This window comes from Papio anubis, chromosome 6 (genome assembly GCF_008728515.1).
Source record: "Papio anubis isolate 15944 chromosome 6, Panubis1.0, whole genome shotgun sequence".
Classification (NCBI taxonomy): domain Eukaryota; kingdom Metazoa; phylum Chordata; class Mammalia; order Primates; family Cercopithecidae; genus Papio; species Papio anubis.
Window position 1 is genome coordinate 145,901,308 of NC_044981.1, and position 23,917 is coordinate 145,925,224.

General features: G+C 37.6%; 1 protein-coding gene across 5 annotated transcripts in view; it reads left to right on the forward strand.

Annotated features, from left to right (window-relative positions):
• The window catches only part of ROS1 (ROS proto-oncogene 1, receptor tyrosine kinase), a 142,519-nt gene extending 129,736 nt beyond the window's left edge, over nt 1–12,783 (forward strand). For 4 of the 5 annotated variants that reach the window (XM_017958385.3, XM_009206215.4, XM_009206213.3 and 1 more), the window contains one exon: nt 11,866–12,783. In XM_017958385.3, coding sequence (XP_017813874.2) covers nt 11,866–12,176 — 311 coding nt within the window. In that variant the 3' untranslated portion in view covers nt 12,177–12,783. The remainder of the gene's footprint in view (nt 1–11,865) is intronic. The other variant, XM_009206217.4, reaches the window with a different exon arrangement.
• Nucleotides 12,784–23,917: the final 11,134 nt, after the last annotated feature.

Consider the following 23,917-nt stretch of genomic DNA (forward strand, 5'->3'; position numbering starts at 1 on the left):
GGGGACACCGGTGTAGCCAGACATCAGCTGAATCAACCCTGGTGATCAGTGGGTGGCAGATGTTGAAGTCAGATCACTCTCACATGAGACCTTCACCTCGAGTGACGCACTTGACTAATAGCAGATAAAAAGAGGAAGCCTATGGACAGACATCTACTTGTCTATACATCTTACTACATATTTTGGGTGACTTTGGATCCATTATATGAGCATAAAACTCTGATCATGTAACTTCTTTAACACAAACTGCTAAGTGACAGATTGGAAAGGGCTGCATATGCCTTGGCCATGTGTCATAACCCTCATTAAGTAAACCTTGTTAATAGTCTCACATTGTTTCTACTCACTATCACCCTGGACAGAGCTGATTCTAAGAATGCCAATGGCAGAACACTTGGGTATTTTAACTGGCACAGCAACTCCATCCTTTGGGGGGCTCTACATATATACTTGCCTATATGAAGATCACATAGGATTAGGCAAACATACCCTTAAGCCATTCTAGACACTATTAAGGCCTTGTCATTTTCTAAGAATTTACTTAATGAGACATTTCTCTGAATAAAATTTTGATAATTAAAAAAATTATTTCAACAGATACTTACTGATTTGGGGGCAAGGCATAGTGTAAGCACCTGTATTTAATGTGTTCATTTGTCTGCTTTAAAGAAAAACAAGAGGTGAGAGTGTTTCTTTCTCTTGGAAGCTAGAATCAGTTTCTTTAATTTTGTTTGCCAAATTTAATAGTAAACTGGCTTTTACTGGTGATATTGAAAGTTGTCCTTGTCATAAGACTATATATATATATCCATAGGAAATACTGGTGTCACCAGTTCACTATTTAATAATACTGTTCTGCTCAAGCCATTTTAATCTGCTCCAGCCTGGCCTGGTTCTTATTTGTCATAACTTCACTTATGGAAACTTTAGAGGAACAATCATGCAGAGCGGTTTGCCAACATGTAAAATTAAATCTTTTGTTCCTAAGATAGATAACAGTAACTGGGTTGAATTGAATATAGACATATCTGAAAGGCAGGCAGAACATGGTTTTGCTTGCTTGGCATTGAAAGCACATTTTCTTGACTATATCACTCCTCTTATTTTTTTCTATAAATTTATGGGGTACAAGATTATTTAGTAATGAAGTCAGGGCTTTTAGGGTATCTGTCACCTGAATAATGTACCTTGTACCCACTAAGTAATTTCTTATTCACTCTCCCACAACCTTACCCTTTCAAGTTTTCATTGTCTGTCATTTCATACTCTACCTCTATGTGTACACGTTGTTTCAACCCCACTGATGAGTGAGAACATGTGATATTTGTCTTTCTGTGTTTGACTTATTTCATTTAAGATAATTGCCTCCAGTTTCATCCATGTTGCTACAAAATACATGATTTCATTCCTTTTTAGTGGCTGAATAGTATTTCATTGTCTATACCACATTTTCATTATCCAGTCATCCATAGATAGACACTAGGTTGATCCCATACCTTTGCTATTATGAGTAGTACTGTGATAAACATATGAGTGTTAAGTATGTTTTTGATATAATGATTTCTTTTCCTTTGGGTAGATGCCTAGTAATGGAATTGCTGGATTGGTTGCTAGATTGTATTTTTAGCTTTTTGAGAAATCTCCGTACTGTTTCCCATAAAAGTTGTATTAATTTACATTCCCACCAACAGCATGTAAGTGTTCCTCTTTGCATCCTCGCCAATATCTATTATTTTTGACTTTTTAATAATAGCCATTCTGACTGGGGGAGGATGATATCTTATTATTTTAATATGCATTTCTTTGGTGATTAGGGATGTTGGGCATTTTTCTATATACCTGTTGGTCAGTTGTATGTCTTCTTTTGATAAAACACCTATTCACGTCTTTTGCCCACTTTTTTTTTTTTTTTTTTTTTTTTGAGACGGAGTCTCGCTGTGTCTCCCAGGCTGGTGTGCAGTGGCCGGATCTCAGCTCACTGCAAGCTCCGCCTCCCGGGTTCACGCCATTCTCCCACCTCAGCCTCCCAAGTAGCTGAGACTACAGGCGCCCGCCACCACGCCCGGCTAGTTTTTTTTTTTGTATTTTTAGTAGAGACGGGGTTTCACCATGTTAGCCAGGATAGTCTCGATCTCCTGACCTCGTGATCCACCCGCCTCGGCCTCCCAAAGTGCTGGGATTACAGGTTTGAGCCACCGCGCCCGGCCTCTTTTGCCCACTTTTTAATGGGATTGCTTGTTTGTTGTTGTTGAGTGTTTGAATTCCTTGTATATTCTGGATATTAGACCCCTGTTGAGTGAATATTTTGCAAATATTTTCCCCCATTCTGCAGATTGTCTGTTTATTCCATTGATTATTTCTTTTTCTGCACAAGCTTTTTAGCTTAATTAAGTCACATTTGTCTATTTTTGTTCATGTTGCCTGTGCTTTCAGTGTCTAAGTCATGAATTCTTTGCCTAGACCAATATCCAGAAGAGTTTTCCTTAGGCTTTCTTTCCCAGTTTCATGTATTACATGCAAGTATTTTCACAGTTTCATGTATTACACGTAAGTCTTCTAATTCATCGTAAATTAATTTTTGTATATGGTGAGGGTAAGGGTCCAGTTTCATTCTTTTGCATATATCCAATTTTCCTGGCACCATTTATTGAAAGGGGTGTTTTTCTCCCCAGTATGTGTTCTTGTTGACTTTGCCAAAGATCAGTTGACTGTAAATATGTGGCTTTATTTCTGGATTCTGGATTCTGTTCCATTAAACTATGTGTTTATTTTTATATCAGTACCATACTGTTTGATTACTATAGCCGTGTAGTATTATTTGTTTTTTTTTTAATTTATTTTTGGCTGGGCGTGGTGGTTCATGCAGGTAATCCCAGCACTTTGGGAGGCCAAGGTGAGCGGATCACGAGGTCAGGAGATTGAGACCATCCTGGCTAACACGGTGAAACCCTGTCTCTAGTAAAAGTACAAAAAAAAAAAAAAAAAATTAGCCGGGCATGGTGGCAGGCTCCTGTAGTCCCAGCTACTCAGGAGGCTGAGGCAGGAAAATGGCGTGAACCTGGGAGGCAGAACTTGCAGTGAGCCAAGATCGTGCCACTGCACTCCAGCCTGGGCAACAGAGCGAGAATCTCTCTCAAAAAAAAAAAAAATTTTTTTTTAATTTTTGTGGGTACATAGTAGATGTATATATTTATAGGGCACATGAGATGTTTTGATACAGGCAAGTAATGTGTAATAATCACATCATAGAGAATGGAGTATCCACCCTCAAGCATTTATCCTTTGTGTTACGAACCAATTTTTTACTTTTAGTTATTTTAAAATGTACAATTAAATTATTATTGACTATAGTTACCCTATTGTGGTATCAAATATTTAGTCTTATTCATTCTTTCTCTTTTTTGTACCCAATAACCATCCCCAACTCCCGCCCTGTCCCTTACTACCCTTCCCAGCTTGTGGTAACCGTCCTTCTACTCTCTGTCTTCATGGGTTCAATTGTTTTGATTTTTATATTTCACAAATAAGTGAGAACACGAGATATTTATCTTTCTGTGCCTGGCTTATTTCACTTAACATAATGATCTCCAGTTCCATCCACATTCTTGCAAATGACAGGATCTCATTGTTTTTATGGCTGAATAGTACTCCACTGTACTATATGCATATACCACATTTTCTTTATCCATTTATCTTTTTTTTGTTTTGTTTTTTTTGAGACAGTCTCACTCTGTCACTCAGGCTGGAAAGCAATGGCATGATCTTGGCTCACTGGAACTTGCCCCTTTCAGTTTCAAGCGATTCTCATGCCTCAGCATTCCAAGTAGCTGGGACTACAGGCACACACCACCATACCTGGCTAATTTTTGTATTTTTTTTAGTAGAGACTGGGTTTCACCATGTTGGCCAGGCTAGTCTAGAACTCCTGATCTCAAGTAATCCGCCCACATTGGCCTCCCAAAGTGCTGGGATTGCAGGCGTGAGCCACTGCACCTGGCCTATCCATTTATCTACAGATGGACACTTAGGTTGTTTCCAAATCTTAGCTATTGTAAACAGTACTGCAGTAAACACAGGAGTGCAGATATCTCTTTGATATACTGATTTCCTTTCTTTTGGGCATCTGTCCAGCAGTGGGATTGCTGAATTAAATGGTAGATCTATTTTCAGTTTTTTGAGGAACCTCCAAACTGTTCTTCATAGCGGTCATACTAATTTACATTCCCACCAACAGTGTATGAGGATTCCCTTTCTCCACATCCTTGCTAGCATTTGTTGTTGCCTGTCTTTTCAATGTAAGCCATTTTAACTTGACTGAGCTGATATCTCAATGTAGTTTTGGTTTGCATTTCTCTGATGATCAATGATGTTGAGCATTTTTTTCACATGCTGTTTGCCATTTGTATTTCTTTTTATTAGAAATGTCTATTCACGATTTCAGGAAGCTCTGGGACGTAAGGGCTGACCCTAGTTTTCTGATACCTATCTCTGGGGTGATTAGCACAGGTAAATAGTGGTATGGAGAGTAAGAGCTTAAAAAAGGAGGTGGTTGGGGTGTGGGGTCTGGATTGGTTGATCTGCATTTGAAAAGTACATTTCAAGGCCAGTTGTTTACTAGCTCTAGAAATGGGCAAACACTGAGAGGGGCTGTGCTTCTAGGGTCAGCAAAACACCAGAATGTCAAAACATCAGAATACAAAAAATAAAAGATATGGTTAATATTAATATGTTCATTCAAAGTGTAGAAACAATCTGCTGAGAATGAGAATAAGCCCAGTGCTATTATAAGAAAAACTGAGTACTTTTTCTTTTTTTCTTTTCTTTTTTATTGGCCACTGGGAAATCCTATTTGGCAAAGTACTTGTTCAAGTCTCTTGACCATTTTTCTATTTGGTTGTCATTGCCTTATTATTAAATAAAGTTTTGTATATTCTAGATATAAAAGAAAAGAAATGTCTATTCAAATCTTTTGCCCATTTTTTGATCAGACTATTAACTTTTTTCCTATTGAGTTATTTGAGCTCTTTATGTATTCTGGTTATTAATCCCTTGTCAGATGGGTAGTTTGCAAGCATTTTCTTCCATTCTGTGGATTGTCTCTTCATTTTGTTGATTGTTTCCTTTGCTGTGAAGAAGCTTTTAAAATTTGATGTGATCCCATTTGTCCATTTTTGCTTTGACTGCCTGTGCTCGTGGGGTGTTGCTCAAGAAATTTTTGCCCCAACCAATGTCCTGGAGATTTTCCTCAGTCTTTTCTTGTAGTATTTTCATGGTTTGAAGTCTTAGATTCAAATCTTTAATGCATTTTTAGATTTTTGTATATGTAGAGAGAGGGGAGTCTAGTTTTATTCTTCTGTATATGGATATCCAGTTTTCCCAGCAGCATTTATTGAAGAGACTGTCTTTTCCCCAGTATACATTCTTGGCATCTTTGTAAAAAATGATTTCACTGTAGGTGTGCAAATTTATTTCTGTCTCCTTTATTCTGTTCTTTTTAATGGCTAAATAGTATTCCATTTTGTATATGTACAATATACATATACATACATATATATATAGGTCTGTCATATATACATACATATATCTATATGTATATACATACATATATCTATGTGTATATATATATACATACATATATCTATGTGTCAGATTTTATGCCAGTACCATGCTGTTTTGGTTACTATAGGTCTGTAGTATAATTTTAATCCAGTAATGTGATTCTTACAGTTTTGTTCCTTTTGCTTAGGATAGCCTTGGCTATTCTGAGTCTTTTGTGGTTCTACATAAATTTTAGGAATTTTTTCTATTTCTGTGAAGAATGTCATTGGTATTTTGATAGGGATTGCATTGAATATGTAGATTACTTTGGGCAGTATGGTCATTTTAACAATATTGATTCTTCCAATCCTTGAGCATGGAATCTTTTTCCATTTGTTTGTGCCTCCTACAATTTCTTTCATCAGTGTTTTGTAGTTTCCCTTGTGGAGAATTTTCATCTCCTTGGTTAACATATTCCTAGTTATTTCATTCTTTTTGTAGCTGTTGTAAGTGGCATTGCCTTCTTGATTTAATTCTCAGCTAGATTATTTTTGGTATATAGAAATGCACTGAATTTTTGTACATTGATTTTGTATCCTGAAACTTTACTGAATTTATTTATCAAATCTCAGAGTTTCAATGATAAGAGCACGCTAATATCCCTGATGAACACAGATGCAAAAATTCTCAACAAAATACTGGCAAGCCAAATCCAAGAGCACACGGAAAGGATAGTATACTACGATCAAGTAAGATTTATCCTAGGGATGCAAGGATAGTTCAACATATGTGTATATGTTGGAGACACATTTTGTGGAATCTTTAGGTTTTTCTACATATAAGATAGTATCATCTGTGAATGCCTTTTATGAGATGCCTTTTTATTTTCTTTCCCCTGCCTGGTTGCTCTGGCTAGGACTTACAGTACTATGTTGAATAAGAGTGGTGAAAGTGGCCATCCTTGTCTTGTTCCAGTTATTAGAGAAAATGTTTTCAACTTTCCCCCATTTAGTACAATGTTGGCTGTGGATTTGTCATATATAGCTTTTATTATTTTGAGATATGTTCCTTCCATGCCTAATTTGTTGAAAGCTTTTATTATGAAAGGATGCTAAATTTTATCAAATGCCTTTTCTGCATCTGCTGATATGATCATATGGTTTTTGTCTTTCATTTTGTTGATGTAATGTATCATGTGTCTTCAACATATACACATATGTTGAACTATCCTTGCATACCTGGGATAAATCTTACTTGATCATAGTGTACTATCTTTTTCATGTGCTCTTGGGTTTGGTTTGCCAGTATCTTGTTGAGAATTTTTGCATCTGTGTTCATCAGGGATATTAGTGTGCTCTTATCATTGAAAGCAACAAACAAGGCTCAACATTTTTGACTGATAAGGCTCAAATTCTTTGTGATTATAATTTTATAGACTTTATTAATTAACACAATCATGAACTTCTTAAATGTTTAAAAATAATTTTTATGTCATTTTACAACAACCATAAAAATGACTCCTGATTCCTTTTTGTTTTTCTTGTAACTTTTCCAGTAATTAAGCTCAGTAACTGTTCTTGCTATATTATTTTATAACTGTATCTATGTTTTAAAGATCTTTATTGTAAAAGTAATTTATGTTTATTATAAAAAATATAAAATTATTTAAGTAGTCTAAAAAGTAAAAGTTTCCTAATTCATCCTTATCTCAGTCCCCAGTGCTAGCCACAGCTAACAATTTGGTTATACATTTGCAGATATTGTATGTGCATATATAGCCATTTACAGAAATGCTCATTTATGTATGTTTGTATATATACTATCTGAATTCAGATATTAAATTTAGGTAATCTAAAGGAATTGGTGGGCTGTAGATTCTGTAATAGGTTCTCCAGCATTTTTTTCTTACCAATAGGCTTATTTTTAAGGATTTAGTGAGAAGATGATTTTGTATTACATCTTCTGCCAGAATCCAGGAGAATGAGCATTCTATGTTGTTATTGAGAGGAAATCCATGTTCTGTGGGAGTCCAGAGGAAGGATGCCAAGTCTACACTATGGCAGAGGGACAGTCAAGAAAAGCCATGGGGAGGAGGTTACGTCTAAGCTGAGACCTACTTAGAAGCTGAGATATGAAAAAAGGAAGCTGAGGAATCCTATGTATTTTAGGATAAAAGGAGCAGCATGTAGAAAAGCAGGGAATAATAGAGAATGAGATATTCATAGAACTGCACTTAGTTTATTATACATGAGAATGTGGCAAGTGATAAAATTGGAGGGTTATTGGTCACACTAATCAAAAGTAAGGTATGAAAAATAATGAAAGCTGAATTAATGAGTGGTAACAGGTGTAGAGAGAACACAAGAGAGTCTGGAGTTACCATAGAGGTAGATGCTATTGGACTTGGCAACTAAGTGGGTGAAAAAGAGAAAGGAGGAAGTTGGTAAAAACCAACACTATATTCCTGGAGATGAGGAACACAGGAAGAGGAATAGTTTTGCATATGTTTGGTTTGAGTTGGCTGTGGCATATCTAAGTGGGTAAGTCCAGGACACAGTCAAGATATGGGGTCATACTCAGTTGAAAGATCTGTCCTGGGGTGGTTGAATTCCAGGGTGCAGATGAAGTCATTAAATTAGAGTGTATGAAATAAGAAGAGAGTGACAAGTGGATGGAACCCAGAGAACAGCCAGTATAGGAGGGGCTTACAAAGATGGTGGATATGGGGAGGAGCAGCCAGAAAGGGAAGAGGAAAGCCATAGGGAGTGTTGTTATGGAAACCCAGAGAAGACAGACTTAGAAAGGAGAGAGTGAACAAATGCTGCAGAGAGGTAAAGCAATCCAGAGGGTTGCACAGATTTTGCAGTTGACTCATATTCTAAAATTCAACTCTTTGCTCCTGGAATCCTTTCCTTCTAATGTACAAAGACATATTATAAAAGTCACAGAGGGCCAGGCACAGTGGCTCACGCCTGTAATCCCAGCACTTTGGAGGCGGATCACGAGGTCAGGAGATCCAGACCATCCTGGCTAATGTAGTGAAACCCCATCTCTACTAAAAAATAGAAAAAATTAGCCAGGCATGGTGGCAGGCGCTTGTCGTCCCAGTTACTGGGGAGACTGAGGCAGGAGAATGGCGTGAATTCAGGAGGCAGAGCTTGCAGTGAGCCGAGATCGCGCCACTGCACTCTAGCCTGGGCGACAGAGTGAGACTCCATCTAAAAAAAAAAAAAGATCACAGAGGCTGCCATAATGGGTATTAGCAGGCCTGAGAGCTTAGCTTCACCGTAGGTTCTACTTGAAGTCTCCACGGACCCTTGAGAAAATCTTTTCACCATTTTGCATTGCATAGTTCATCTATGAGGCTGAGATAGGTAATAAACAATGCTCACACTCAATATAAAGAATAAAATACCTCTGTGAAAGGCTTTTAATTAGAATAGTAGCTAATTTTATTTTAGTACTTTTCCATGTGCCACTCACTGTGCTATGTAGGTTAACTCATTAAATCTTTACGAAAGCCTTATGAAGTGGGTATTACTGTATCACGATTTTACAGATGAGAAAACTGAGGTTTAGTAACTTGCTCATAATCATACTGCTGAAATAGGGCTAGAATTTGTCTCCATTGTTGAGCCTTTCCTCTCAGCCTTCACAAATCCCTGGCTGTAGTAGGGAAATGACCCACATGATATCCCCAGTTATGTTATCAATAGTGTACTGCACAGCTAGGTATAATGAAAGCAATGATTACTTATGACCTGCTAGAAAATATACACCATTTTTTAGGATTATACCAAATCTATTTAGGTACCAACTTGTTGGCAGAAAGAATTAAAATTCTAAATAATATTCATAACAATAGAGAAGCAGACAAATATTAAAAGTAATGATGCAGGAAGAATTTAACAGGGAATATCATCGAACTATTACAATTTAGAAAGAAGCATTTCTGGGCCATGACAGAAATAAAATTTTAGGAAAAGAGAAATTACTATTGTATTATTTACAATGAATGTAAATCCTGAAGAAAAGGAATGAAAAGAGATGTGGAAATCACTAAATTAATAATTGAGTTTGTGACCGAACAAGAGAGGCAGGGAAGAGAGAAGAAATTGAACTAAAGCAGAGTTTGCATATCTGCAAAGGATAGAAATAGTGGAACAGACCCTTCAAGGCAAACCTAAACTTAATTATATTTTCAATAAAAAAGAATGTGTTTAATAATAGCTTACTGCTTTGTGGACTGGTGGGCATATTTAGCAAAGCAATAAAATGAGTATCTTCATTGTTGTTGTTGGAGATATGTAAGTAGATAAGAAAAGCTATTGAAAGGACTTTTTTAAGCAAAAAAGTGGGGGTGCTTAGGAAAACAGGGAGCAATAATACCATGCCTACCCTATGGTCCTACTGACCTAATGGGGTGGAAAGGGGATAGAGAGAGAAGATTAGTAACATATCTGGGCATCTAGTAAAAATATCCCAGTGACTTCATCCAAACATTTGTGTAAACATCACCTCATCAGTCCCGGAGAGTTCTACAGGAAACAAATCTAAATGCTCCTCTGCTGTTCTAAACATAGCCAGTCAGCCGGCATATGTCTAGTCTGTAAATACCCCGTCTTACTTGGAAGTCTTTATTTTAATATTTCTCTCTTAAAGAGGTTGCCGAGTGCATGCTATCTTTGTTCAGGATACCTGCTTTAAGATCTGACCCATAGACTACTTATTAAATAATTTTTAAACAAAAACAAACAAATAAGACAACTTATCTCTACTATCGCAATCTCTTGTAAGCTCTTTTTGCAACAAGAAGATGTACTAATTGCTGAAAGCTTGCCAGGGTCAAGTTACTAAATATTGCTACAAGTACTATAAACCAATAAAGTAGTTAGCTAATGATTTTTCTTTGCCACATGACAACAGAATTTGCAAAAAGAATTTATTTGCCTCATATAAAATATTATTTTTCAGACAACTCAACAAGCAAAAAGTTTAAAAAATTAAAATCATTTTTTAGTAGGAAGTTTTCCAATATGCTTATTCATGGATTAAAGGTATGACAATGAAATAGCTGATATGAGTGGGTAGACTATATTGTAGATTTAAGTTTTTGTTGAAATTTTAAACTTTCCTTTAGCCTGATTTCTTTAAGCCTGTTAAGAACCTCCTACTTTCCCCAATTATTGGATTAGTGTACTACTTAAAGTTAAATATCTTATTTTTTCCTAACATTTAAAAACATTTTCCATCGCTATTATTACATATACCAAGTTATTCTTATGGGCATCTTAATGGCTATTAGTGCATATTGGCAATAATCATAACAGTTGAATACCTTCCACAGGTGTTGAATAGCTTCCACAGGTGTTCAATACCCAGGTACTAACCAAACTTGGCATCTGGTAAAGTTCTTTCTATTAGGGAGATAATTTTACAACACATCTAACTATTCATGTGTTTTGAACTATGCTATAATGATGTTTGAACAATGAAGAGGAAAATTAGATGATACCTGTAGCTTGGCTATCTTGTTCTTCAGCAGTTTGGAGGGTCCGCACAAAGGAAATGCATACCTAATGATATGGGGAGAAGGGATGTAGTTCATATGCTCTTATAAAATAAGCTTTGTAGTTCAGTTAAACTTAATAAATAGGTAGATCCATTAAATTTTTGTTGGGAAAAATAGGTACACTGGTACCTCCCTTAGTCTTTTTAAATTATGTTATTTTCCTCATATTTCAATTTAAGTTCATTACAAATACATCAGACCCGGGTGTGAGTCAGGGCTGAACATAGAAATGTTGTTTCATTCATTGCTATATCCATCAATAACTAGAATACAGGCTTGGAATATAGTAGTCATCAGTAAATGTTATATTAAGCAATTAATTTAGCAAAATTACTAAATCTAAAAAAACCAATCTTTAAAAGTAGATATTTCAGTTGCTGTGGAAGTATGAAAAGTAAATAGACAAAAAGGGCCCTCTTAGGGCCAATTAAGTCCTATCACAAAGACCATGACTTGCTCCGCTTATTAAGGCAGAGTTGATCACACCTGTGCTCCTACTACATTTTAAAATATTCCTTTATTAAAGTGCATGTCACCTTCTATAGTAATTGATCTGCTTCCCTACTAGACTGCAGCAGCCTCAAGGACAAGAAGCATGTTTTATTTATCTTTGTATTCGCAACACTTAGTAGTTCTCATAAATGTTTGCTGAACAAATGTATAAGGTTGGTGTTGCTATAATTCTGATATAGCCTTATATTATTACAATAAATACTTAAACACATGCTAGAATAACATTCATATTTTTTTCACAGGTGAAGATGGCGATGTGATTTGTTTGAATTCAGATGACATTATGCCAGTTGCTTTAATGGAAACCAAGAACCGAGAAGGGTTAAACTATATGGTACTTGCTACAGAATGCGGCCAAGGTGAAGAAAAGTCTGAGGGTCCCCTAGGCTCCCAGGAATCTAAATCTTGTGGTCTGAGGAAAGAAGAGAAGGAACCACATGCAGACAAAGATTTCTGCCAAGAAAAACAAGTGGCTTACTGCCCTCCTGGCAAGCCTGAAGGCCTGAACTATGCCTGTCTCTCTCACACTGGATATGGAGATGGGGCTGATTAATAGCGTTGTTTGGGAAATACAGAGATGAGATAAACACTCTCATTCAGTAGTTACTGAAAGAAAACTCTACTAGAATGATAAATGACATGGTGGTCTATAACTCCAAATAAACAGTGCAACATTCCTGGGTTCTTATCTTGGTTCTGAGAGCCATTTGGTTTCAGTTGTAGCAATCCCCATATCAGCTGCCTGACTTTCAGTAGAATTATGAGATGAACACTAAGCATGTGGAAAGCTTAGGAAGACTCAGAAGTCTGGAAGGGAAACACTGCTCTCCCTCTCCCTTGAGGTGCTTTAGATTCTTACCCACCTTTCAGTTTGGGCTGTAATAAAATTATCTTGGCCACATGTTTAGAGACAGAATAGGTGTGTTCAGGGATCTGAAGAAGAGGCTAAGTGTAGGCTCAGGGGGTCAATTGAACTACAGATAATCTCAAATGGGACCGAGGAAATGAGAAATAATTCGACACATACAGAAGAAACCAGCACCTGTGACATGAGAAATCACTTGGAAAGCTATTACTGCAATGATATATATTATCTTTTTCTTATTTTTTATGTTTTTATTTTTGAGACGGAGTCTCACTGTGTTGCCCAGGCTGGAGTTCAAAGGCACGATCTCGGCTCACTGCAACCTCCGCCTCCTGGGATCAAGCAATTCTGGTGCCTCAGCCTCCTAAGTAGCTGGGATTACAGGCGTGTGCCACCACACCTAGCTAATTTTTGTATTTTTAGTAGAGACGAGGTCTCACCATATTGGCCAGGCTGGTCTAGAACTCCTGACCTCATGATCCACCCACCTTGGCCTCCCAAAGTGCTGGGATTACAGGTGTGAGCCACTGCGCCTGGCCAATATATATTGTCTTTAATCACTACTGTAAAATATTTTGTATCTTTGAGGCTTACAACAGTAGATTCAGTCATATTGAAAATAAGACTATGAAGATCTTTAAGTCCTGAAGTTTTGCATCCTGTAATCTTCAGTTGTATAAAAATCATTCTGACTTGTGTGCTATTATGGAAATTAACTAGTATAAGGGTTGCTATTTGCCATATCTATTTTATACATAAAATACTTAAGATTACATTTTATATCGAATTATGCTTAAAATTAAATATAAGTGATTATACAATATTAATTCAAGCTGTGTGATTTTTAACAGCCACATGAAAAAATAAATACCTAAATGAAAGCTATTATTTAAAAAAGCTGTTCAGCAAAACACCTTAAAACCAATATATATATTTTGCAGTTGTCCATTTAAATCTTAAAGCCACAATTGCTCTAACAGTAACACCAATGAAGCCATTCTCTGTGTTATTCAGATGCAGTATTTAGGAAGTTTGCTAGATATAGAGAAGAACATTTTGATTATAGCATTTGCTAAAATCTGTTGTGGAAGAAGGTCATGTATCCTTGGATACTTCCACCTTGGATAATTCAGTTAATCTTGTAATTTGCCTACTACCTGAGAGCCTGCACAGATGATCGGCAAGGAACACAGAGAAGTGAATGTGTTAGTTCTATGATGAACAGCCCCCAAGTTAAAGTCCAGGATTTGTGGTCACTCTGCCACGTCTGATATGCTGCTGAATAAGGCAGGATATTTTGTTTCTGATCTTCTCACCCTCTAATGGGCATTTGCCATTCTTTTTGCTATGCCATGGTATGAAGCCCCTTCCTGTGCTGGGTAATTACTCTGCCTTTATAATCTGGGTGGGAACTGTGTTCCATTTGCTCCCCCAGTGCCTCTTGCAGCAAGAAGGCAGGCATGTGACCCAGCCCTCACCACTAAGACCCACCCACCCACCTGCTCCAGGCTGCTAATTGAGACCTAGGGATGCAAAGAATCAGAGACCATGGGAAGTCTTCTCTGGTGATGGTGCCAGCTGCAATAGTCTGTGTGTTAGTCCATTTTCATACTGCTATGAAGGAATACCTGAGACTGGGTAATTTATAAAGAAAAAGAGGTTTAATGGAATCACAGTTCCACATGGCTGGCGAGGCCTCACAATCATGGTGGAAGATGGAGGAGGAGTAAAGGCATGTCTTACATGGCAGCAGGCAGAGAGCATGTGCAACGGAACTGCCCTTTATAAAACCAGCAGATCTCCTGAGACTTATTCACTGTCACAAGAACAGCACAGGAAAACCCACCCTGATTCAATTACCTCCCACTTCGTCCCTCCCACACACATGGGGATTATGACAGCTACAATTTGAGATAAAATTTGGGTGGGGACACAGCCAACCCATATCAGTCTGGCTCCTGGCACAAAGGGGACACTGGTGCTAGAGGTGGCATCTAGAGTCCAAGGCCAGGAGAGTCAGCAGAGCTAGGCTGGAGCCTGGTGCCTCAGATAGCTTGGGCAGCCAGGGTAGACCCATTCTGCTGTCTGCTCTCAAGTCCTCTCCAAGGTTCTCAGAGTTATCTCCATATGCTTTTATTTATTTATTTATTTTTATTTTTATTTTTATTTTTTTTTGAGACTGAGTCTCGCTCTGTCGCCCAGGCTGGAGTGCTGTGGCCGGATCTCAGCTCACTGCAAGCTCCGCCTCCCGGGTTCCCGCCATTCTCCTGCCTCAGCCTCCCGAGTAGCTGGGACTACAGGCGCCTGCCACCTCGCCCGGCTAGTTTTTTGTATTTTTTAGTAGAGACGGAGTTTCACAGTGTTAGCCAGGATGGTCTCGATCTCCTGACCTCGTGATCCGCCCGTCTCGGCCTCCCAAAGTGCTGGGATTACAGGCTTGAGCCACCGCGCCCGGCCTCCATATCCTTTTAATAAACACTTACCTTTTAAACCAGCCAGAGTCAGTTTCTGTTGCTTGCAGTAAGGTTTTTGCTCTGACAGTGGTATAGACTTTTAACTTGGGAAGGTACAAAAAGACATCAGAAGTGTATAAAAGAATTAGATTTGCAGTATAATACACTTGCATTACAATTTGAGCAATAGAGAATGCATAGGATATCTGAGGGGAAGGGCCTACAAAATTTTCATGTTTCAGCTAAGAAATAAGTGCAAATTAGCAGCAGTAGTTTTTATAATTCAAGATGAATAACAGTGGTAGAAATATTTAATTCAAAATAAAATAGTGGCTAAAAATGTTGTGTGTAAAATGTATTATAGATAAAAATAATTTGATAAAGTGTAGTTAGTTGGTTAATTCTGAAATTGTAGTACTACAATTGGAAGTTAATTCCAGAAAAATTAGATCTTAAAATCAAAAGGAAAAATTGACAGTGGCTAAAAATGGCACTTGTTTAAATATGTTATTCACTAAAAATTAGCGTAAGAACAAAATCTTATTGATAATTTTTTTTTTGAGACGGAGTTTCATTCTTGTTGCCCAGGCTGAAGTGCAATGGCATGATCATGGCTCAACGCTACCTCCGCCCCCCGGATTCAAGCGATTCTCTCCTGTCTCAGCCTCCTGAGTTGCTGGGATTACAGGTGTGCACTGCTACACCTGGCAATTTTGTATTTTTAGTAGAGATGGGGTTTTCCATGTTGGTCAGGCTGGTCTCGAAATCCCAACCTCAGGTAATCTGCCTGCCTTGGCCTCCCAAAAGTGCTAGGATTACAGGCGTGAGCCACTGCACCCTGCTGATAATTTTTTTAAATCTGCAAATGTGATCTAGGAAGACTTGAGAGAAGTAATGACTCACAAAGACAGAAGCTATAGCTGGAAAGAGTTTATATGAAAAAGCTGATCAATGAATCTAACCTTCATTTAAAATTGTTCAAGGAAAAGAAATAATCCATAAGAAAAATATTTAAATAAGTTGAAATGCAATATAGGGTTGGAAGCAAATGCTATGTTGTTTGTGGTTTACAACTGACAATTGAGGAAACATTTATCTAGATAAAATTAATATGTTGATATAATTCTGATGAAAATGCTTTACTCCAAATGTTCTTGAGAAAAGTCTGTTTCTGGACCCAGATGCACTCTACATTGCTTACCTATGTTGGCTTTCACTTTCCTATTGGACTCTCCTGGCCTATTCTTTCCTGCTTACTAAATCTCACTCAACCTTTATAACCAGCTCATATTCCAACTTTTTGGAAAGGCCTGCCCCTAATCCTCTCCCTTCTCAGAATGACTCTTGCCCTTATTGTCTTTAAATCTCATTTGGCAGTAACTGCAAGTTTTTTCCATTCTATTTCTATGCATTTTACCTAATCAAATAAATTGCAAGCTTTATAAAGATAGGATGGTGTATTTTATTCCTTTATGTAGTCTCTGTGCCAAAGTAGGTATTTGTTTTTAATGAATTGATAAACTAATTTTCTCATCATCTTCTTCCAGCCTATTTCAGGACAAGTCCTTGCTTATGGCTCATACCAGGGATACCAGAAAATTGATCTAATGCCACTGGGGACTCATGAGGATTCTTTCAATAATGAGTTATCATTTGAGACCCAGACAGATTATAGAAGTTGGGGAACTGCCTTGAAGTTCATTTCAATCATAAGTAAGGCCCAAACTTCTTCTTGAAGCCCTTGAAGTAATAGTGAACACACGCTAAAGGAAGCAAACATTTATTTTATCACTCTCAGTTTCTAACCTGTCCCAAACCCACCTTTTACCCTCAGAATAGCCCCTATGAATGTAGGATGAGTGTTAGAGTGTCCTTGACTTCTCTTTGATACTCCTTGGTGAAAGGAAGCCTGTCCAACTTTCCTTTTGGCAGCTGGTCAGGGTTGCAGGGAGCCTGAATCAGATGACCTATCCTGATCCTTTCAGGCTTCTTCACACACAACCAGAAGAATTAAGGGGCCAAAATATACCCCCCAAACACTATTGTGAATAACTTAGGATATTTCCTTCCAGTTTTTTCTCCCCAATATGAGCTTATTTTCGTGGCTGGAATAGTTGTAGTTGTACCTCTCCTAGTTTTTTTCACTTAACATTATTACGTAAGCTTTCCCTCTAATTATTAAAAATATTTTGGGAGTGTTTCTGATGACTGCATAAAATCCCTTAGGGTGGATCTACTATCATTTACGCCTCCTTTGTAGATCTTCACATTCATTCATTTACTCATTTAATAAATATTGAGCACCTAAAATGCAGAAAATATTCTTATAGGTGCTAAAAATAGAGCATTAAATAAAGCAGTCTCCGTCTTGATGGAGGCTACAATTCCAGCATTATAGTTGGAGGAGGAGACATAATAAATAAAAAATGCACATACAGGTGTGGAGCAAACTCAGCATTCCATAGTGTTGCAGAGCTTGAGATTTTTAAGTGCTCATTCAAGGTGGGTCTGTTGAGAAAAGCTGGTGCCCTGAAACACAGAATAAAGATATTTAGATAAACACCTCAAAGATTTTGGCTCAGTAGACCTTTCTGATCCCTCAGAGCTTGTAGAGGTGGCCCACTCCTCCAAAGTAAGAGCCAGCACTTTCTCTGTAGAGAAAATGTGACAGAGGCCTCTTCTCATCCAGGCAACTGGTGTGCCCTCAGGAACCACATTCATCTTTCCTGACAGCCAGGTTGATAACTATGCTGGATAAATCCCAGTATAACTTGACTAGGGATATGCTGAGTCTGATAAGGAAGGAAAGAGATTACATCCCATAGGAGTTCCAAGAATTAGCTAACATGCACTGGAAGGGGTGAGGGGGCTAATGCTGGGATTGCATTCTGAAGGTCAAGGAGATGGGAAGATAAGACTGGGTAAGCAAGAATTCATTCACTGGGTGAGACTTTACTGGGACATGAGATTTAACATTCTGGGACAGACCAATGGAGATGAGGCAAATTTGTAGCTAGGGTGGCTTCAGAAGCCGGGAGAAAACAAAGACCCTTGAGTTTCCCTGTCAAAAGGTAGAGGAAGGAATCAAAAGGCTGAGGAGTGGGAATGCTTAAGTAGACATATAATGTGAAGCCAGAAGACCCACCAGAAGATGCAACATTCATCAAGATCATCAGGAATGTGCTGATGAAAGGGGCCTCACAAGCATCATGAAGAAGCTCAGTGATGGTCTCCTCTGCAGGCAGAGCTTTTGGCAGGAGAGGCAGATCCAGAGCTGAGCTTGTTAACATCCATGGTCATGACGTGGGCCTAAAGTAATAGAGGCCAGATGGCTGCACTTGACCACCAGAAGCCAGGGACCCTCATCACTAATGACAGAGAGGACACCAAAGGGGCTTGAGCCTAGATATTGTGGAGATAGTTAATAAAGCATGTGTTAGTTTCTTCTCACACTGCTATGAAGAAATACCTGAGACTGGGTAATTTATAAAGGAAAGAGGTTTAATTGACTCACAGTTCTGCAGAGCTGGGGAGGCTTCAGGAAACTTAACAATCATGGCAGAAGTGGAAACAAAACATGTCCTTCACACAATGGCAGGAAGGAGAAGTGCTGAGCAAAGGGGGAAAAGTCCCTTATAAAACTGTCAGATCTCATGAGAACTCACTCACTATCATGAGAACAGCATTAGGATAACCATCCCTATGACTCAATTACTTCCCACCAAGTCCCTTCCGTGACACATGGGGATTATGGGAACTACAATTCAAGATGAGATCTGGGTGGGGGATACAGGCAAACCGTATCAAAGCATGTTATCTGTAGGGCAAAATAAATGAACAGCCAGTCCTTAACATCCAAAATCAGTAGAAGGCTTTATTAATCAGGTTCTTAAGATAAACACAACTGATGGGATATATAAATAGATGGTAGATAGATATATGATAGATAGATAGATAGATAGATAGATAGATAGATAGATAGATGAGATGGGACTTACTAAGGGGATTGGTTCTCATGATTATGGAGGTAGAGAAGTCCTGCGATTTGCCACCTGCAAGCTGGAAATCCAGGGAATTTAGTAGCCTGACTCAGTCCAAGTCTGAAGGCCTGAGAACCAGGGGAGCCAATGGTGTAATGCTCTTTCCAAGGCAAAAGTCTGAGAACCTGCAGGGAGCAACTAGTGCAAGTTCCTGAATCTGAGGGCCAGCGAACCTGGAGTTCTAACGGCCAAGGGAAGGAGAATATGGGTGTCTCAGCTGCAGAAGAAAGAATAAGAGCAAATTAGCTTTTCCTCTGCCTTTTTATTCTATCCAGGCACCCAGCCAACCAGATGATGCCTATCCACATTCAATACAGAAAGATGTTTCTTACTTAGTCCACTAATTCAAATGTCAATTTCTTTCAGAAACACACTTTCAGACATATACAGAAACAATGTGTTACCAGCTATCTGGGTATCTCTTAATCCAGTTAAGTTGACACCTAAAATTAACTATCACAAAGGCAAAAATGTGACACCTAAGGTTAATGATCACAAAAGCAAAATTGAAGAAACACGGGGCTATAGTGGTGTTTCTGATAAAAATTGTGATCCTTGCCCAATGCCCAGACCTGAGGCAATTTTTGGGTTTTCAACTTGTCAACTGACAGTGGAAGGACCCTGCAACATCATCACAGGCATATACTGCAATGGGAACTATGGCCATGTGCTCCAGTGACTGTACACTGAAGGAAGGGGGAATTCCCAGACATTTCAGACAGTTGGATACCGGGTCTGAGTTGATATGGGTATCCAGAAACCTGATGCATTATCTTAGTCCTTCTGTTAAAGTGGGGCTTATGGGAGCAGGTGTTAAATTACATTCTGGCTAAAATCTAACTTACGATGTGTCCACTCGGTCCACAGCCCCACCCAGTGGTCATTTTCCTACTCTTTAAATGTGTAATTGGGATCAACATATTTTGTGGCTGGCGTAACCCCCTCACTGAATCTACGGCCTGTGTGACAAAAGATACCATAGTGTGGAAGTCCAAGTGGAAACCTTTGAAACTGGCCCCCTTTTCCTTCCCCTCCCTCAGCCCAAATTGTAAATCAAAAACAACACAAATCTCAGGTGGATGACAGTGATTAGTGCCACTATTAAAGATCTAAAGGTTTCAGGGTTCATGGCTTCTATCATATCTCCATTTAATTCACTAGGGCTCCTGCCAAAACTGGATAGATCTTGGAGAAGGAGTGTAGAATACCGTAAGTTAACTCCAATAATGGCCTCAGTTACAGTTGCTATGCCTTATGTAGTATATTTGCTAGAACATATTAATAAAACTTCAAGTGCATGGTATGTGTCTTGGCATTTGCTTCTTAGAGGATCCAAACTTATATATCATCCTATTGATGGGACAATTTAAAAGACTACTTAGGATAACTGCTCTTAAAGTTTAAACACATGGAGCTAATGGTTGCCCTTGACAAGTTTGTGTGTAGGGGAAGCTAAATTAAAATAGGTGCAGGAGAAAATGAAAAAGTAAATGGAGAGAACAAAGATGACTCATTTAAGGCATTTTTCCATTTAAAGGGAACAGAGAAGTGAGGTAGCAATTGGAAGAAGATGGGTCAAGGGAGGTTTTGTCTTGGGTTTGTGTGTGTTTTTAAAGACAGGAAATATTACAGCTTGTGTTTATTAATGGGAGTACTTTAATAGAGAGGGAAAAGAAATGATGCAGGATGAAGAGAAGATAATTGTTGAAATGATATCTTTGAGCAGAAGACAGAGATTGAGGCTCAGGATATAAGGGCAGGAAAAGGATATCTGATACTAATTGGCTCCTATGAAATGTGATAGAATCTCTCTCCACTCCTTTTAATAAGAGGATTTTCTTTAATGAAACAGGCTTCCAGCCAGTTTTTCTTTTTCTAACTTGTATTCCAAACTTCAGATCAACCTATATTTTAAAATTTGTTTCAATACAGTAAAATATTTTAATACACTGTTTTTTCATAATAATTGGTGATACTTGCTCAGTGTACTTAATATCTAGCTAAGGTTAATGAATATTGTAAGTCAAGGGTCAACAGAATGATCTGTAGGACTACTGCAATCTCAGAACTCCTAAACTTGTGTCATGAAATGTTATTGCTACATAAGTGCCAAATAAGTGGTGTAGCCATTAGGTGGTAAGAGTTCCCTAAGGGTGAGACCATATACTGTGGTGTGGTGGGGAGACAAGGTTTCGTAGAAGAGACAGAACTAATCTAGACTTGAAGAACAGATTGCATTTGATTAAGATGACAGTGAGGGTGAAGGTTTTCTAACCTGCTGGGAGGTAGGAATTCACAAGGACCTTCTGTGGAATATAAGAGAAAATGTTGCAGACTACTCAGGGGAACAGTCAACCAGAACAATTGTGTTTAGGTACTCTGGTAACTTCTTGTGTACCCGTGGGCTGAGTTCTTTCCCAGTGATGACCTTGATATCCTCCTGAAAACTTAGACAAGATAACGCTAAGTTAATTCTGATAATTGACATGGAGACACAGGATAGGCAAGCACAATAAATAGATCAGTAAACTAAAAGCTATCATGTGAAACATTTTTTAGTGTCACTTCTAGAGTTTTTCTGTTTACAATAAGGACAATGAGAATTAAGGGTGTGTAATTGAGTTCAAATTAGAACTTCCTCTGATAAAGAAGAAAAACTAAATATGCACCCTAAAGTAACACTAGAAAATGTAGCCAGAAGATTTTATGATGTGAAAAATACATACTGTTAAATTGTATAATTTATTTTATTTTAATAGTTAATGTGTTGCCCTTGTTGCTGTTCTGTGACACAGGAAGATTCAGTGGTACTTGTACTTTCTGCCTCATTTGGATCTGTAAGACCCAATGCTTGCATTAATTGGCAGCATGAGTATATATTATGATTGTGAAACATTGTTTATTTTTCTTTTTTAGTTTCAATACTTTATATCTCAAGCAAAATTAAGAGATGGCAGTATTCCATGATAAATTTATAAAATTTCTAGTCTTATCTATATACCATTCCTTAAACATTGAATGACCAGACATCCCAAGTTTCAATGTGAGATGATGGTGTCTGGTATTACTGTCTTAATTTATTAACTAGTTTGGAACTGTTAAGTATAAAATTATGAATAATTCTTCATCTCACCAATTCCAATTGAATATAACCTCATAGTTGTTTTCCCTCAGGGTGTAGGCCTTTTCCCCGGATCATTTGTTATGTCTTTAAAAAAGTATAAGTGAAGAATATGTTTTTAAAAGAAGTATTTGAACAAGGAAGAACAAACATCATAAGCCCTGTTCTCTACGTTTCTTACCAGTATCTGTCCATCAGCGACCTTTGTCAGTTTCTGAGTGTAGAGAAGAAACTGCCTGAGGTAAAAATGGGATTTCACGCTCGATTTCAAAGCAAGGTGGAATACTACTTGGAATATTACTAATACAGTACCTTTAGGTAGTGCTTCTAAAGATATCAGAAAATCCCATCAAAAAGCTGTTACAATGAATAAAAAGTCGTTTGATACTAGAGGGAAAAAATCCAATTGCTTATACATTGTATACATTGGGAATAACAGATTATACATTGGGTAAAATACTCTTAGAAAAAGAAAACATGAAATAGGATTGTACCGGTAAAAATAAATTTAAAAATAAATCATTTTTAATCCAATTTCTTGATAATACCATTATTGCCAAAGGGCCAATAACATAGTTGCCAAAAATAAGAGCAACACTATAGTTTGAGAATTAGCAGGAAAAGAAATGAGTTCGGGACATTCCCATCAATGATCTCAATCATAATTGTTGTTTCTAGCAAGTGCGTGCTAAGAATTTTAAGATCCTTAATTTTTTTTCTGAGTGAAAATAATTTTTATTTAAAGTATTCTAAAGAAGCTTCCAAATTACAATGTAAATGGAATATTTTCCTAGTTGTAAATATAGTAGAGATTAAAGTATGTACTCCAAAAATACACATTAGTAAAAGTTTCTAATTGCCTACTAGATCATTTAGAGTGGTGCAAATATTGATTAGGAATAAAAAAAGTTCTAATTCTTTAATTTCATTTTTGAAAGTTTAGTTTACCTTTAACCTAAATTTCTTACATGTAATAATAATATATTTATTCATTTATACATTTTTGATAGAAAGTGGAAACAATTATGAGAGGATAGTTTGAGCAAAGCCATTGTAGCCATTTTGAAACACTTGGAGATAAGCAGAAGTAAAGCTTACTGAGTCTAAGGACAAAACAAAGGAATGGGAAACGTGCTGCTGCTGCTTTTCTAAGTGAAATAACTGAATTCCAGTAAGACAGAGCAAATTCGGATGTCTCCATTTTTGTTTTAGAGGAGCTTAGTTTCACAAGAATACACCAGAAACTCACAGAAATACTATAATTTGAGGTAGATCTGACACTGTGTTGTGGAGAACTTCAGGTTTTCTCCTACTGAGTTAACTCAGTAATTTTAAAGTGAAAAATTCCAAATGAAGGGTCACATGCTTTACCAAAGTAATAATTATTCTAGTGAGGTACATATATAGACACACATTCTAATAAGGTGTGTGTATATATATATACACATATATATACACACACATACATACACATACATAATGTATGTATTTCTCTAAAGATTAAAAGCTAATTATTCAGCAAAATATCTTACTCTTTTCCCTAGAAAAGAAAATCTGCCTGTCTCTTAAAGTCAAATTGGATTAGCAGAATCACCTCTGCTGACACTTGTCAGTGGCCGCTCCTTGCCTGGACGTGATATTTGGAGGTCATGGCTGGAAACAAATGGGAGCTGTTTTTGGAGGCTACATTGCCTTTTTAGGTTATGAGGGTCTCTCTGTGTTTAGGATAACATGATTGACAGCTCCATTCTAGCTCCAATTAGCACCCTATAATTTATTAGCTTCTGCTTTCAGATTATGCGTTAACTTCACAAA